Source organism: Pleurodeles waltl, chromosome 5, assembly GCF_031143425.1.
Source record: "Pleurodeles waltl isolate 20211129_DDA chromosome 5, aPleWal1.hap1.20221129, whole genome shotgun sequence".
NCBI lineage: Eukaryota > Metazoa > Chordata > Amphibia > Caudata > Salamandridae > Pleurodeles > Pleurodeles waltl.
In genome coordinates this window covers 1,609,209,782-1,609,227,280 of record NC_090444.1, presented here as the reverse complement: position 1 = coordinate 1,609,227,280, position 17,499 = coordinate 1,609,209,782, and the positions used below count along the sequence as shown (strand labels likewise).

General features: G+C 40.7%; 1 protein-coding gene across 1 annotated transcript in view; it reads left to right on the top strand.

The window, feature by feature from the left end:
* The window catches only part of ROCK2 (Rho associated coiled-coil containing protein kinase 2), a 508,887-nt gene that overhangs the window by 271,192 nt on the left and 220,196 nt on the right, over positions 1-17,499 (top strand). Inside the window, exon 6 of the mRNA XM_069235939.1 lies at positions 6,253-6,397. Within this exon, the coding sequence (XP_069092040.1) occupies positions 6,253-6,397 (145 nt within the window). The remainder of the gene's footprint in view (positions 1-6,252; positions 6,398-17,499) is intronic.

The window sequence follows — 17,499 nt, the reverse complement described above, 5'->3', positions numbered from 1 at the left end:
CAGAAACTTCTAATACCTAATTGAAAAGAACGAAAGCTGAATTCAGGTGTCCAACTATTTTTTTAATTAACCTGCATTGTATTAGTTTCACAAAATGCAAATACTTGATTTTCAAAAAAGGTTTTCCAATAGATACATGAGAAGGATTCAAATATTTAAAAGAGAAATACGTTGATTTAAAAAGTCACTTGGGATGTGAAAGTGCTCAAAAGTGCTTTATGTGTGAAGAAGATCTACAACAGAGCACCAGTCCATAAGCATTTCTTGTGAACTATTAACACAATTAGGGGGAAATGGTTCAGTTGGGTTTCTTAAAGTTTGGAAATGGTAAGGCAAGGGAAGGGAACCACCGGTCATAGATTGGAGAAAGTCTGATCGTAGTGGGATCCTCTTATTGGTCCCATGTTACGTAATGTTATGTTATGTTATGTTATTGGTGTACCTGTGATAGCATCCAGGTGTAAGGCCAACCCTGGGGGCCTACTTAAAAAGTCAGGGCTTCAGCTGGTTATGAAATTTAAGAAGAGAGTAGGATCGCACCTTTGTTGAAGGTGTGGTGTGGGCATGTGTCTTCTGGGGCTCTGTAGTTAAATGGTCTTTTTGATTGTTGTGGTTTCCTTTGTGCTAATGGTGTATCATGTTGCAATTGTGTTGACTTCCTTCATCACTGGGACACTTCTGGAGAGAGCCAGGTGACCTGGTTGCAGGAGGAAGTTGCCGTATATGGTTGAGGTTTTGCTGCAAAAGAAATTTGACTTGTGGCTGATGTTTCCAGTGACAGCTTTGGGTGTGGTGAAGTCTTTGACGATTGTGCAGATTTATTTTCTTCCTCTGAATATATGTCCAGGTGCCTTAGTTCCTTTGTGCTTTTAAGAACATGGACCCAGGTATTCTACAAAAAATGGGAGGTATAATGCATTTTAGAAGAGGAATGGTAGTTGAATTTTTTTAAAGAATACTCCTATATGCTTGTATAAGCTTATATGTTTTATACCTTGAAATCTGACCAGCGTGTGGGGTCTTATGCAAGATTTTCAATCTATCGGGAGAAAGATGGCTGTAGGCACAAATCTATTTGTTTTTTCAGTGTTTTGGTTAGCACCCAGTTCAGCGGCACCCAGTTGTGTGAGGGTGCGTACCTGTGAAGCTTAAAAGTCTTGAATGATTTAATGGAAAAGATTTGTGCCCTAAAAAAGAGATGAGGGATAAGGATGGAGTTGCTAAACTGATGTACACAAAAAATGATTGTGGTGTTACAGCTTATGGCGACTGTACCTTGGGTTACTGAAGCATTGGGGATTTATTGGTCTGGGTAGTGCAGGGGCTTCATCATATGTGGAGTTACAGGGCTTGCGCTTCTGCCAGGCAATTTGTGCCTGGGATTTAGTCAGCTGGACTGCATGGGATTCTGATCACGGACTGGGTCACTTGAGTTGTGGTTTTTCCAGACAGCATGGAAATATCTCTGAAGGTAGTGTTATTGTTGGATGGCGTGCAGTTGATGAATGAACATGTGCATCAGTCCATAGGCGTCTAATGGTGTTTGAGGATTTGTAGTGTGGTTTGAAAGAGAAAAAAGTAATGTTGAATTAACACTTGCAGATAGTTGCAATGAAAAGAAGAAAGGGGTTCCTACTATATGGAGTGATCAACAGTGTGGAATATCACACAGTTGTAAAGTACGATAGGGCTGGAGGATAGGCTATTATGGCAATCAGAATTCGGACAACTGGGAGGCTAGGCCCAGTGAAACATAGTTGATGTAATGCAAATGGTGTGGCATTTAGTAGGTTGCGAGACGTTTGGTAGCAGCTACGTGTGCTTCACTCAAAATTTTCAAAAGCATTAAAGCAAGTAGAGTGGCAGTCTAATAGGGAATAAGGGTATCTGGGCAGTTCCACATTTGGTGTCTTGAGTGGGATAACAACATCTAACTTGATACACTGTGGTGGATTCTAGTGAGAGGAGCATGGTGAAGAGCCCAGATAGGCAAATGCTAAAGGCTTGATGATTTGAGAACCATAGTGGCTGGAGGGGCACAAGGGTAGTTTGCTGACTTTGATATTAATACATTCAGTTTGGAGGGAAATGGGTAGATGAAGTGTGGAGGATGGGCCATAAGCAGGGTCCTTTTTATGAGGGACTTTTTTTTCTTTAGAAGTGTTAGGAGACAATGTTACTTGCTAAATAGATAAATTGGGTTGTTGGCATGGAAGAGAATTGGAGATGGAAGTTTGTACTTGTGAGGGGCAGAGTTTGAAGTGATAAGATTTGAGATTGCATGTAGACTTGGCTAAACCAGTGAGGGTCACCTGCATATTTCCTGAAGCATAGTGCTTCATGTGTTCCCCTGAGTATGTCTTTGCTAAGGCCATATGAACTGTATATACCAAAATAAATGTGTTTTTGATTCAGAGATGCCTGCAAAAAAGCTGCCTACAGCCAGGTGGACCATGTAACTTAGAACATGGTAGGAGCTTTTATTTGCCCTAGTTTTTCTTCAGTTATACCCCCATACTTTGGCTGATTAATATCCATCTGCAATGATTTAGATCAATTATTTCTGATTTGCCAAAAATTCCAAAAATATAATGTTACCAGGCCAAAATGAGGGTAATCCAGAATTAAGGATCTAGGAAATAAGTATAAATTATGGGTTCTGAAATGGTTGTATTTTACCAGCCTTCATATCTATTCGGCTTTTATGAATACTGGGGTATTTTCATATATTCTGTTTACTGTGTAAAAATAGAGTACCATATATAATCTTGCTAAGAAATGCCGAAAAGAGATGGGGATCTAGCTCCCATAGACATGTAATGTGTTGTGGAAAAGCATATGTTATTTTTTTAGGTCAAGTGCGCAAGCGTTTTTCAACCTGTTGTAAGTATTCTGTGGGCTTTAAACTGCGCTCTTCACTTTCACTTGTTTGTGGACTTGCCTTTCAAAAATACCTTGATGCCTTTGGAAAATGCTTTATTCTTGTTCCGCCTTGGGGCAGTTTTGTTACCACCTTGCAGACTGATTGTGTTACATGGATTATTGCACGATTGCCGATATACTTCAGGATGGGTGAACTATTTTTTTTCTTTTGTCTCTCCACTTCGTGCTCCATGGCGGTCATGGTGCTTACAGCACAGAACATTGTGAACACCATCGGTGGTATTGAAGCACTGATCACATTGTTCACACTGTTACCTAATCAGTGTCATTTGTTTTGTCTCTCCCCTTCGTGCTCCAGATCTTTCACAAAAACACTTGTAATTCATAAATGCTTTGTGTAAAAAAATTCTCAAAGTGGCTCTCCCGACACAGTGGGAGAGCTGATACTACAATATTGGGAGAGCTGATACTACAATATTCACTTCACTCAGGAAACTAGCCCCATAATGCTTTGCAGGCCATTACTTTTAGAAAACATTTTTGCTCATAACTCAGACTGTGGTGGTCCTACGACAAAGAGACCACCTTCAAAACATTCACCGCAGCGTGTCTTTCTGTCTACATAATCTCTGTGTCCCCACACTAGATTAGTAGGGACCCCAAAATAATAATTCAATCCCACCATTCAGTGTCTTTAAGTTCTTTCATGGCTGGCACTTTTGTTTTGCAGCTGGCAGAAATTTTGTTTGAACCGGCCTGCTAGCCTTCAAAATTTGTAATACCCCATGCCCTCTAGGGGCTAAATATATGGTTACACTGCATTACTTTCTGTCCTTCTCTTTTCATGTGGTAATGCTGTCTAGGCGCTAACTATATGGTTAACGTTACTTAAAAGAAGAATGGTGGTTGATGCTACTCGTTGCACATCTGAGAACACCCAGGAAGTCCTATATCATCTGTAAATTAGTGTAGATGGTGCCATCCTGGTCCAAAAACCCACCTATGTTAAGTGCTGTATATACAAAATGCAGGAAAAAACAAGCAGAACCAAGGCACTCCAAAGTCAATAATAAGTCAATGTAAGTAAAGTTGATGAAGATATTTTATTCCTTTGAAGGTTGCTTTCATTACGGCAGCGTTATCATGCGCGGTACGTGACCCGATATTCTAGGATTTCCCGCTCCGGGTTTACATACAGCCTTGAAAAAGTCCATTGGGACGAAACACGTGTTGGCTGTTTTCTGTTGTCATTTATGGACGTTTATACTTACTGAACATTTTCCGTTTCCGTCTTCAAAGGAATAAAATATCTTCAGCAACTATATGGTTACATGACCATGTTTCTTTCAAGTGCTATTTTTGTTGTCTGTCCTCTGGGGGCTGGTCTGAGCATTACGGTCAACATCCTACAATATTCTCGGGCACAAAAACTCACCCCCATATTGCTTTGCAGGACTTTACTTTTACAAAACATTTTTGCTCATAACTCAGCCGGTGGTGGTCACAGGACAATGGGGACCACCTTCAAAACGTTCATCACAATGTGATCTTTCTGTCTGTCATCCCTGGGTCCCCCCGCTAGGTTAGTGGGAATCACAAAATAACCCCTCCCACCCTTCGGTGCCTTTTTAAGTGCTCTCATTGTTGAAACTTTTGTTTTACAGGTGGGAGTAGTTTGTGTAATACAGTCCTTGTTTGTAATTTCATTGCAGCAGGCCTGCTAGCCCTAAAGATGTGTAACGTGCTATGCCCTCTTGTGGCTAAATATATGGTTACATCTGATAAAGGTTTTTATTGGGTTTACATAATAATTGTATATGCTTTAATAATCTCTCCTTATTGCAATTATGACCATGATTCAGGCCAACTTAACATCCTTATGATACTATGACTGTTTGGACACTCTTGATATCTTTGGGTGATCCTTCTAGTTTATTTCTCTTGTTACTCCTCTGTGGCTATCTTGGGTCTTTTTTGGGGGAAATTGTGTTAGCCAGCCAGCAACTCTATGGTGGGGTGGTGAAAGTGGTAGTCTATTGGACTTAGCTTGGAGGATTCAAATTAGGATGCTAATTGGCAACATTTTCATTTTCGCCTACAGATAGAGAAAGAAAATAAATGCAAGTGCTTTAATTATATGCAGGGGCCACAGGAATTATGTGGGAAGAAAAAAACAAATTATAAGGCAGGGTAGACCAGCTTATGTGACAAAAAAGTCCTGTTATGAATTTACAACACCAGTAGCTCTAACTCAACCAAATGCAAGATCTGTTGCATTGCAAATGCTTGTTTGGGTTTGTCTTTCGATCCCAAAACAGCCCCAATATATTAGAACTGCAGACATCGGTGTATTCAGGAAAATCACTGTGCAGTAGGATTAAGTAACATCTTTATTTGACTTGTATATGTGGTGATAGCATAATACTTATGAGGACTGTACCTCCACTGTGTCTCGTCTAACCGGCCAGGATGGATTAGTTGAAAGGATTGCCAGGCTAAAGAGAGGAAGTAAAACCACCTCCACCTTATTTGTAAGGTGAACCAAAGAACTTTGTCTCAGGATAAGAACTGACAGCTTTTACAACTGTAACTTTATGTAGGCGCATTTACATTTACTACATTTTACTGTCTAACCGGCCAGGATGGATTAGTTGAAAGGATTGCCAGGCTAAAGAGAGGAAGTAAAAACACCTCCACCTTATTTGTAAGGTGAACCAAAGAACTTTGTCTCAGGATAAGAACTGACAGCTTTTACAACTGTAACTTTATGTAGGCGCATTTACATTTACTACATTTTACTGTGTGTTGGCTGTAAACTGTAGGCTCTTGTGTAAGGCAGACAAAAATCACTGAAATAGGAATAATGGCTGTCTTTCCTTCTGCACCTGCTTCTTCTATCTGGTTAAAACCCTTGTACGTTATCCCACATGAGCATATACTGAAGTACAGTAGGATGGTTTGAGCGAGATCCCCTAAAAGTAATTTGTTTACTACTGGAGAATTGTAAATTGTAGCTAGAAATAAACTATAACATTTTTATAAGGAAACCTAGTTCTGTGGATTACTTGTTGAAGTGATGACTTTACATTTTTCACCTTAGGACAGTGACGGCAGTCATATTAGAGAGTGTGTTTAAAATACAAGTTTTTTTTTCTTTCAATGTTTTATCTTAAGAAGCAATTTGTCTTACAAAAATTGGCATTTTCTCTTCTAATTTGTGGAACTACTTTTTTCGAAATTCTGAAGCTCTTCAATAGAATCTGCTTAATATCAATTAAGGATTGTTTGATTGTTAATGCTATTGTCTCCTAATTTGTTAAAAGATTCTGTCAATTTGTATTCAATGTTGCTCATTCTATATTAATTCAGACAGGTATGGTGCGCTGTGATACTGCTGTTGGAACTCCAGACTACATTTCCCCAGAGGTATTAAAATCCCAAGGAGGTGATGGTTACTACGGACGAGAATGTGACTGGTGGTCTGTTGGTGTCTTCCTTTTTGAAATGCTTGTTGGTAAGTGAAACGTGTATATCTGCTGTATTAATCCCTTCGTTGTATAATCACATTATTAATATTATTTTGAAAATGTGAATTGCCTAATGTAGAGATCTTGTGAATACATATGTAGGCATGTGTTACAGGACTGTGGGTTGAACCTTTGAGGTAGCATTGTAATTTGAATGTACCTAGTTGTGATTGCTGCTTCTGTAGGAGTGCTGGCTTAATCAACCAATTGGTGTTTGTTATTTAGAAAGGATAGAATTCTGTTGAACATTTCTGCAAAAAGACGTGTGACCTTAGGATCTTTATTAATCTTCGGTTCTATTGGAAGCCTCCGACGTCAGAGGGTGAGAAAGGAGGTACCCTGCTATCCAGTGTTTGTAAGCCATCAACATTCTATTTAGTCATGATTTTAATGCTGGATTCAGCCGAAATCCTGATTGGGAGGGAAGTAAGAGGTTTTTCCTGTTTAATATGATTTATGTGCTGCAGGACAGTATATTTCTCAATGGCTTTTACTTAGAAGAGAACAAACATAGGTTTGATATCAGCTAAGAGCTCATGATCCATCAGAATGTTTGATGAGCAGAGTCACTTGCCCATTTGTAGTGAGTCATATAAGGAGCTTATGATGGAGTGAAGTTTATAAGATGGTGTCCAGCATTAACCACGAGTTTAAAAGGGTACTTGATGATACAGGTGCATATAAGGACCAAGAAGAGTCTAGTTGGTATAAGGGTTCTAATAAATTAAAAAAGAACTCGAGTTTGTAGACAGTTGATGTCTGCAGCTACTTATGCTTGAATTTAGGAGCACAGAAATCAGAACATAAGTTTTTTTTTCGTGGATTCATTGTAGGTGTTTTTTGTTGATAAAGATGGTGATAAAATGGATTAATCTTCAATGCCAGATTTCCCATTCTCTTGTAATACCAGATCCAACTTAGAGGTGATTTGAGGCTGTATAGGGTTGTTGCAGAAGGTAAGATGAAATCTTACTTTACTTTCTGAATATAATAGGTATAGGAGTTTTTGAAAAAGCTTCGACAAAATCTTAAGCATTCAAATATGTATTGGGCTTCTTCATGCCTAATGAATTAATCTGTGAATCATGGGATTGGCTTTCAAGAGTAGGAGAGACAGTTTGTCTTAAATACATGATTTGAAATCTGAAAGGTAGATGGTGATGGTTACAATAGGTACATTTGATGAAGTGTTCACAAAGTAGTTAACAGTCCAGAGAAGATAAGACCATTGATTTTCTAGCCCGCTGCTCGGTGGTGGATGTGTATGAACTCATGGAGACAGAATTGTTTCAGAAGAGCCTCAAGTTTCATGAATTAATAGATTATTGTTTCCACAGTAATAAGGTTGAAACGGTCTATAAAGAGCTTTAGGCAGAGTGCTTATGTTTTAGTGATGGAGTTTGAGATTATTAGTGAAGTTAACTTTTCTTTTGAAACTTGGTAAATTATATGAAGTTATGTTTATTTGAATGGCATAATTTGAATAGAGATTTGTAAGATGTCAAAGTGAGAGCTGTAGAGTTGATTTTTTTATAATATTTGCGATGAAAACAGTTTTTTTAATGACCTATCTTCAGGCACCGATGCTAACTGAATGGGACTCGTTTTATTGAAATCGGAAGGATGACAGGCTCACGTGGGCCTACTTTGAACATATTAAAATAAGTTAACACTTGTATCTCTACAGCGAGTGCATATGTCCCCTGAGCTCTCTTATCAACTTACTTCCTATTGATTAGAGGCAAGATAGAGACAAGCAGATGATATGAATGTCATTGAGGAGGGTTCCTTTAATTTCATCATGAACCACATGTTATAGCTATTTACTATGTACGGGTGGGAAAAGCTGTGAGAGGATGAGTTTACATTGGTGATATGTTTAGATGACGTAGAGAGGTGGTTGTTGACTCTTGAAATTTCAGGGAATGCATCCTCAGCTAAGTGCATAGACCTTCCCTGCAACAGCTGTAGCAAGTACTAGCATTAACGGCAGTGGAGAGTGATGGGGATTATTTAGACAGCTGTGCTTGTTTTAAAGTGGAGCCTCGAGGGGAAGGGTGAGTGACATTATGGCAAATGCTGTCTTCGCAGGGGAGTAATTTTGCATTTGTAGCTGCACAGGATCTATTGGAGCAGATTGATGGCCAATGTGGTGATTGCTTTAAGAGTGCTGGGCCAAGAGTGGGGTGTCAATGATACAGCGTACCCACAGTGAGAACTGAAAAAGACACCCCCATTATGTATCACATCACAATAACATTAAAGCTTGCTTTGGAGAAACAGTTTGTTTCAACAATTTCCCTTCCCCTTGCCTTTTTCCTGCCTTGTGTCATACTCTCGGAGAGATCAGGTCAAAGACTCTGACCTTTAAATGTGTACAGTTAATCAAATTCTTATGATATTTATCCTAAGATATTTTTTGCACCATGTTCTGCAAGAAACAAGGGGATCCAAAAAGGACTACAATCTTGGGTGGAGTAAGTCAAGTACTGTAGACCAGTGGTTCCCAACCTTTTGATTTCTGTGGACCCCCACTTTAATATTAAAGGAACCCAGGGACCCCCTCTGAATCATCATGGGAATCCGGGGACCCCCGCCTGAGTCATTACTGGAAGCTGGGGACCTAATTTGTCAATATTTGTTAATATTTTTTAATTTTCTAGGCTCTCGCGGACCACCCCCTGAGAAGGCTTTGCGGACCCCCAGGGGTCCCCGGCCCACAGGTTGGGAACCACTGCTGTAGACTGATCGCCTACTGCTTCAAAGTGGTCATCGCCATCTGTAGTCTGCTGCGGGTGCTGGCCTCAGAGTCCCTCAATCATCCACTCCTGTCTCAAACATTTGACATAGCTCCAGAAAACAGTCAACAAGAGGATCCCTTCTTGATCTCCTGCGGCAGGGCAGCCGGTATTTTTCAGCTATTGTGGACCATTTCATTCTTTACAACCCTGAAGTTCCTCGCCCTTGCTCCATTGACAATTGAAATCTCATTCAAAGTTTCTCCTTTGGATGCTCCATTAAAGCTCTCCTTGCGAAAGATGGCGTTTCTCTTTCAAAGTTACGCCATCCGTGTTAAACCATTTAACTTCCACAGTTCCTCGAATGCACTGGAACTGCTTGAGGTATATAGGATTTCTAATCTTTAGTAATCGTCTTTGGGAATCCTACTACGGCAATGATGTTCACACACCAAAGGGGGCCCTCCCTCTCCCTACAGTTAGGGATTATGGTTGGACGATGTGGCAAGGGCTAGGGGAAATGGTATTTTGTCTATGAAAATGTAAGTGTCTGTTAAAACGCACTGCATTTTCTCAATGTACATTGCAAACTATACCTTTAAAAAGGATAGTTGCATGTTTTTGCAGTGCTCGAAATTGTAAATGTTATCGTGCAAAAATAGGAAGTAATAATGGACACAATTTTGCCCCAGTTCCTGCCCCCCTTTATGCATAACCATAATGGTTAACCGTACATAAATTGTGAACTGTTGAGGAGATTCCTTTCACCCTCTACAATATTTCATCTTGCTTATAATATTCTACTTGTGAAAAAAGTAATATAAGTTGAGTCATGTGTGAAGAGGATGCTTCGACGTGGACCCTATTTGGCCATATTGTTCAGAAAAAATGTTTGCCTGACCCCTCTAATGCTCGTTTCGCTGTTTTCTCAAACTAGGGTTGCTGATGACTTTGACTGTTCCCTTCTGTTTGGAAGAAGGGGGCTGAGTTGTAGCACTGTATTTACAAGACTGTCACCTTCGTGTTACTTGAAGAATGTACCAAATAGTCGACTTGTTGCTGCTGTCTTAATCTAGAGCTTCCTGTATATGCTTCTTACCTGCAGACATTTTGAGAGTGGGTGATAGATGTTGGCACTGAAGGGTCAAAAATGTTACAAGTTTTCTTTCTGAATTGTGGTGCAAGTTAGACGTCCATCTTTACATCTGTTCTACTTTGGTTGTGGTAACTATTAGCCTTTTTAAGTCCATTGACTATTTTTCTGGCATCACAACTGTATACTGACATTTTCTAGTTTAATAAGAATGACTGAGGGTCGTGCATTTATAGCATCTTTATGCGACTTCTTGTCTTTTTACTCTGCAACATTTTACTCAGTACAAAGTGCTAATTGGCGCAGCGTTTTCTCCTTGCTTCTGTTCCGCTGGAATGATTTTAAAAAGCAGCAGCAGCAACGCACCAGGTATAAAACCTACCACGCTTTTTCATAGAGAAAGATGGAAGTCCATAAACCGAATCATAATTACTCATTCTCCACCGAACGATAAGTATATTTTAGCAAAAAATGTCCTGTTAAGGTTTGTTTGGGTAGAAAATTGGCTCATTTGCAGTACACTGTGAAAAGATGCAAACATTTTGCCCTAATTTAAAGTGTAAGAGTTGCATGCATCTGAGAAAATATTTGAATAATAATAATTTAGCTAACTTGTGCTGTGAACTAAACTTGGCACAAGGGAGGATTGAGTTAGTTTATTCATCTGGTTTTGAAGTATGAAGGGTGCTACATCAAATATACTTTTTTTGTATTGGACCTTTCATAGATTTTGTGCTTTCAGGTTTGAAATTCTCTAGAGTCAGTGATGAAACATCTGTGTTTGCTCATTTGATATTGCATAAACCCTACTCTGATTAGCCTCTCCACCTCATTATGTGGCTCAGTTTCAGGCCATTGAGGTGAATAGACCTTTAACTCCAACTCTCCTAAGAGACTTCTGTGCTTTAGATTTCTAACACATGTAGAGGGGAGGGTTAGTCTTGCAGAGCTCTGCTCTGACAAACGCAATTTACAGGTATCCTTAAAGATCAGGTGAAATATTTTTTACTGGAAAATGTGTGCATTACTAGCTTCCTCCCTTATGGTAGCAGGGGTCTTTGTCTTTTCTTATGTTTTCTTAGAGGACTCGCCTAAATTGGGATATAGTACTCTAGTGACTGGCTTTCTTTTATGTTATGGCAGAGACTCTTTTAAAAAAAAAAAAAAAAAAAAAAGCAAATTCCCTAGGTTAGTTTATATTCCGAAGATATAAAATGTAGGGAACCAGAGCTGCAGAAGATGGCAATTCAGAAGGCTCAAACTCGATTTTTTTATTTTTTTTATTTTAAATTTTTTCTGACTGTGAACTCTGTGCTTCACATGGATGCCGGGAGACTTTACACTTTTGTTGGTTGCTTTTAAATAGAGCTATTTGTTTATTACTGAACTCTTCTAGAGAGTGGTTCATCAATTCGCTCACTAAGCCATTGTCACTAATATTTGAATACCAGCTCTTGAGCGCACACATCTAAGTTGACTGGATGTTTCTTCTGAGCTTTCCTTTGCAACACAGTGACCTGTCTGCCACGTAAGTCCTACCTTCTGCTACTGTTTGTACAGCACCAAAGCTTCTGGATACCTACAAAGGCTGATCATTTGCTTCTCAAGTGCCCCTTTGAAGGCATCTGGCTATTCCAGCCATTCTGTGTCATCACTCAGTGTTTTAGCGTACTGTTAAGACTGATGATAGTTTAAGGAGGGCCGGAGTCAGCCGTAGTTGGAAGATGCTTTGCTGGGATCTTCATGGTCCTATCATGGTATTCTGCTTTCCACATCATCTTAACCTTTCTGTACGGCGACATGTATAGCACAAACCCTCTGCGCCCTCCTGGAATCTGAGCACTCTTTGGCAACTTTGCCTCTGCTGAGGAAACTCTTTGAGTTCCACTTTTCTTTCTAGCCTTTTCCTTCTTTTTGCATAAATCAGCATGCTATTTTTGGTTCTCTTCCATTTGACTGCGTGCACACCTTTTTCATCTCCTTTCTTTGTCTTGCTGACCATTTCCTTTTCTCTCGTTCCCATTGCTGAGGCCACACTCGTGCACAGGCAGATCTGCTCCTATTTTACCATCCTGTCTCTCGTTGGCTACTCTCATACAGTATGAAGGCTACTTCAGAGTCCATGACTTCATCTACAGGTGGATTCCCCCACAATCTCTCCTGAATGCGCCAGTAGTTAGCATGGTCCATAATTTTTAAACTTTTTAAATTAATCCTCAAAAATAGCAAGGTTGCATGAAGAGGCTAATCTGCCCATTTGAGGATGAACCTCGTGCGTTTATAAAAACAAATTCTGCACCTCTTCCACACCTACAGATTCTGGGCCAAAAATGGATCTTTAATCTTAGCAGGGATTCCTGAAACCCCCAATCTCACTTTAACTTATATTCACTACTTCTGCTTTTATGTGTGATGATGATATGTCTCTCTGAAGCATGTTGGAATCAAGATTTATTTCTCAAAAAGTCCCCTAGTTTATTTGCACCAGTTACAATTAAATATGTGAGAAACATCCTTCCAGCTGTCATCTGGAATAATCAGATCTGCCCAAACTTGAAAGGATCTAATTCAAAATGTTGTGTGATGCAAATTCAGAGAAGAAAATTAGGGTACAGAAAATGATAACACAAAAAGTACAGCCCCACCATGGTACATATGCAGCTATACAGGGGGCGCCCAGCAGGTACTTGGTTAAAAACACGCACACACTGACAAAAGTAGTTAGACCTCTGCTGCTGTATTGGGATTGGCAAGTGTATTTAGAAAATATGAAATGTAAAAAAATAATGATAATCTGTAGACAAATCTGACCAATCCAGGTTGACACCGAGGTGAACATAAGATAGTCCTGTTCTTCACTCCACAGCTCATCTGCTTTGATCAATTCAATCTCCCCTAATATGGGTGCAAGCCCTTAACTGGCCAGCAGGTGCACAAGAAAGGGCCAAAAAGCTAAATCCACAGCGTCCGACCAACAGCTCCACCAAAGTGGTCCATAAAATCCTGTCCATTTGCTTTTTTGAGGCACAGATGCAACTGGCGCCAGTCAGCGCCCGGAATCTGAACTAGTGACGATGGCAGTAAATGCAGCCGTGCTGCTGCAGACACCCTCTGGGTTGGGTGGGCCGCAGTTCGCTCCAGTATACAAACGGATTGGCTCACGGTGCAGCCACAGGCAAACTCAAGGCCGTAGGATACTTCACTATCACTCGACGCCACCACTGTTGCAAATGATGAAGAAAGATGGATCCAGGGACCACAGCAACTCAACCCCTTAACTCCCCCGCCGCCAGCCCATGAGCACCGAGGGACAGCCCAGCGTTATGAGAAGGCCGCGGGGAAATGTGGAGACGGAAAACACATAACCAATGTAGATCAGCACACACGTCACATAAATAGCATGTGAAGGTAGTGATTCTATTTTTTAAAGTTCATTCTATTGACTTCTTTAATTTAAAAAATAACAAGTGGAATGAGCTGCGTGTAATAGTACCGTTTGAAAATATTCATGCGTGTATATCAAACTGAAGAAATGTTTAAAATGTATCTAATACATTGGCGCCCACTTGTGGCCACTGTTTGAATATTTCTTTCCTCCAGTTGCAGATGAATTTGTACAGCTGGGATCTTTATCTCACTGTTCTAAAATTAACGTAATCGGGATCACCGAAAAATAACATTCTGTAAACGTTTTTAATGCTTGGTCTGAGACAACTTTATCGTTTGCTAGCCTATGTAAAAAAAAACTTATAATAAAAAAATACAGACGCAGCCTAGCTCTGGCTCACACCTATTTACCCATTTTGGTTACCCCACTGCAGCATTCAGCACGGGAGAAGGGGCTAGCCCACTGAATCTGTTGGCTCTTTTCATGTGTGAGTGATGGCATTTTCACCAGATTACACGTGGACATTCAACTGAAAAGATTATATTTTGGTCATCCTTGTGTGTTTAAAGTCTTCAGATTGCTATTGAAATATAACCTTTTCTTTGAGCAAATCAGACAAAAAAAAAAAAAAAATCTTCTGTGCGTTTGCTTGAGTACCTGCCCTCTATTCTGTTCTATTAAGATTATGAGCAGTGGCTATTCTGTTTCTTTATGTTTTTTTTTATTGCCAACATACGTCTCCACGTTTAGGGGGTGGCACATGTCTGTTGTTTTTAATTTTTGTGGCATATTCTTGTAATAATGAACAATAAAAAAAAAACGCATTGGTTCTAAGGCGAGACTTATTAGCTTTGCCAATCTACGTTTTATGTCGAATTGTCTGGTATTAGTGTTAATATGACGAATGTGTATGTATTTCTTTATCATTCGAATTTCTAATGGTAAGCCAGTCTGGTGTTAGCATAAAAAAAAGAGAAAAATAATCCTTTAAGCAAATGTTCATTTCAGATGCACTTCATATGCCACACTGTTTGTAATTCCACAGCCAAAAGGAATCAAAGTCCTGGGTATAAAAAAGTATAACACCCATATCAAACTAAAAGTACTCGTATTTCTTTCCCCGGTTCAGGCTGATGTTATGATACAATCTCCAGGGCGAGACACCAGGGCATAGCTGGCACCGCAAGATCCCAGGGTAGCCCTTCACTCACTCCCAACTGCCCACATGGCAGCGATCTCCCTCTTCAGTTCCTGTCTACCCCTCCAGGCGATCAGACCTGACTGTAAGCTGAGAACCACTAGCTATAATCTTTGGCTGGCATTGGAACATGTGCTCCAGTACCTCCTGCTGCTTCTTACTGGTGAATTGAAGTGAAGGCTTTTGTGCCATGTCATCTTTCCAAAGCCAAGAGGCACTTTTTGTGCAGATAGTGAATTTGTGTCACCTGGCACCCCTGGTTTGATGGCGCATTGTACGCTACATTCTCTTGCTGCGCTCTATTGAATCAGCTTCATTATTAACCCCCTGTGTTTGGGTTCAGGACGGCCTACGACATTCAGTCTGTTGTGGAATCAGAGGAGGCCACAGAAACCTCATGTTAATGACCCTTTATTTTCGTGGCACCCTGACTATAAACCTTGTCGATCCTGGGTGTTGTCTTTGGCCTTAGGAAATCTCAAACCATTGGGTCATTTTTTATCAGTGTAAACAATACCAAACTCTTTAGTTTTTCGTGACCTGTCTGTGTGCCCTTGTGTTGTGAGTTTACCAGTCCTATTTTTGGGGTGCTTTCTTGGCCTAGTCATATGGAGCACATTCTTTGTAGACTTCCTAATGGGCTAATATTTTTTTATATGCCCCACAGATGACCCTAAAGTGCTTGTGGTCTAAACAGATAGGTGCTTCACCAGACAGTGAATTAGCACTGGGGTCCTGCCATGATGTTACTTGCCTTCTTGGTGCTAACTTTTCTAGTACTATCTTTACGATTGTGCAGTCTCCGCACATAAAAAGTTAGACTCCGCGTTTGTAAAGATACTACTTGTAAAATCAATCAAGCTATCATTTGTAAAGCGTGCTACTCACCCGCTAGGGTCTCAAAGTGCTGAAAAGGGGGGTGGGGGATAGGACTGCTACTGCTCGAACAACCAGGTCTTGAGGCGTTTCTTGAAGGTCAGGAGGTCTTGGATCTGTCGTAGGTGGGCGGGGAGGGTGTTCCAGGTTTTGGCGGCGAGGTGGGAAAAGGATCTTGTGGGGGACGGTGGCGAGGGCAAGGTTGGCAGACCGGAGTTGGCAGGTGGAAGTGTGGAAGGTGGAATACTTTCTAGGAAAAATCGTAAACTAGCACAAAAGTGTAAGTTTACTTCTGTGAATCAGACCCTTTGTCTTTTTTTGCTCCTGATGAATACTCTTGTTTCGTCATCTTATGCTAGTGCTTCAGTTGAGGCTACCAGTCATTCATACTACTGTGTACTCGTACTGCTCTCACACATCAAGCTAAGGATGCCAAGTTAATCTTTAGCCTCCAGTTTCAAATTCCTCCACATTTGCAAAGTGTTTTAAAATTAATTTGCTTTTTTTCTGTGTATATAATTAATATGCTGATATTATTTTTTTATTTTTGTAAACCGTTGCGATCCCATGAGCAGGCTTCTTGCTGTCCCAGGGGCCCCAGACCCCAGATTAAGAATCCCTGGTCTGGTGCAGCAGTTCTTAATCTTTTGACTTCTGCGGTCCCCCACTAAATTATGGGAACCCTCACCGAATCATTATTGAAATCCGGGCACCCCCATGAATCAGTACCAGAAGCCTGAGACCACTTTAGATAATTTGAACTACGAACAGTATACAAAATGTACAGAAGCAAGCATTCATCAAACAAATACACAAGTGACTAAATATTTAAGTCAATACGAGTACCAGTTTCACAAACAATACCCAAATATATTAAAAACATCAATGTTTTAATTTTAATAGGAGGGTTGGGTTTTTCTAAATTAAATTGAGGGCGTTCATTGGCCTTTTTTGGGAGGGGGGCATTGCGTTCCCCTTCTGGGCAGCCCCCACCCCTAGACTTTTCTTTAAAAATAAAATAAAAATCCCTGGTGCCTAGCGGGCTTTTTGCCACCCAGGCAGACTGAAATACTTCCTATTTTTGGGGGTGGGTGGGGGCATTGTCTTGCCCATTTTGGGCAGCCCCCACCTTTTCCTAAATTAAAAAAAAGTCCCTGGTGTCTAGTGGGCTTTCTGCTCCTCCCCCCCCCATCTGCCACTCGGGGTGGAAAGATTGTTTATAGAAAAAAAATAAAGGGGGAGCAAAAGCCCTTGCCCAAGGGGCCGCTTCCCCCTCCCTGGTGGCCTTGTGGAGTGAGTCGCTGCTCGGGGAATCACACTCCTGAGGTGATACCTAAGCAGGGATCCACTAGGCAGATGAACCCATGGAAAGAGGAGATTCTCTCCTTTCCTACTGTACCTCTCCCATTGAAATAGGTGCTCAGTGGCCTGAGAATACGCCTCCTGAGCACCAAAGAAAATGGAAACAAATGAGCTGATCAGCTCATTTTACTTTTATTTTCCCCCTGTAATGACGTTAGTGCACCAATCTTCATTACAGGGTGGGAATATTTTGAGCCTTGGTTGCTGGGGAACTCTTCTCCAGCAACCAAGGCTAAAAATATCCAGATAAAATCCCTCTGGTGCCCTCACCAGTGGGATTTCAGATGCCATGTGCTCAACTGGGAGACGGACGACACACATGAGCACTGCTGCGTTCGACGTCTCCCGGCTGTCCGACACATGCAAAGGGTTAAAGTTTTCTCTTAAGGTGTGGCAAGAAAGTCATTAAACTCGAATGTGTTAATTCAAAGAAA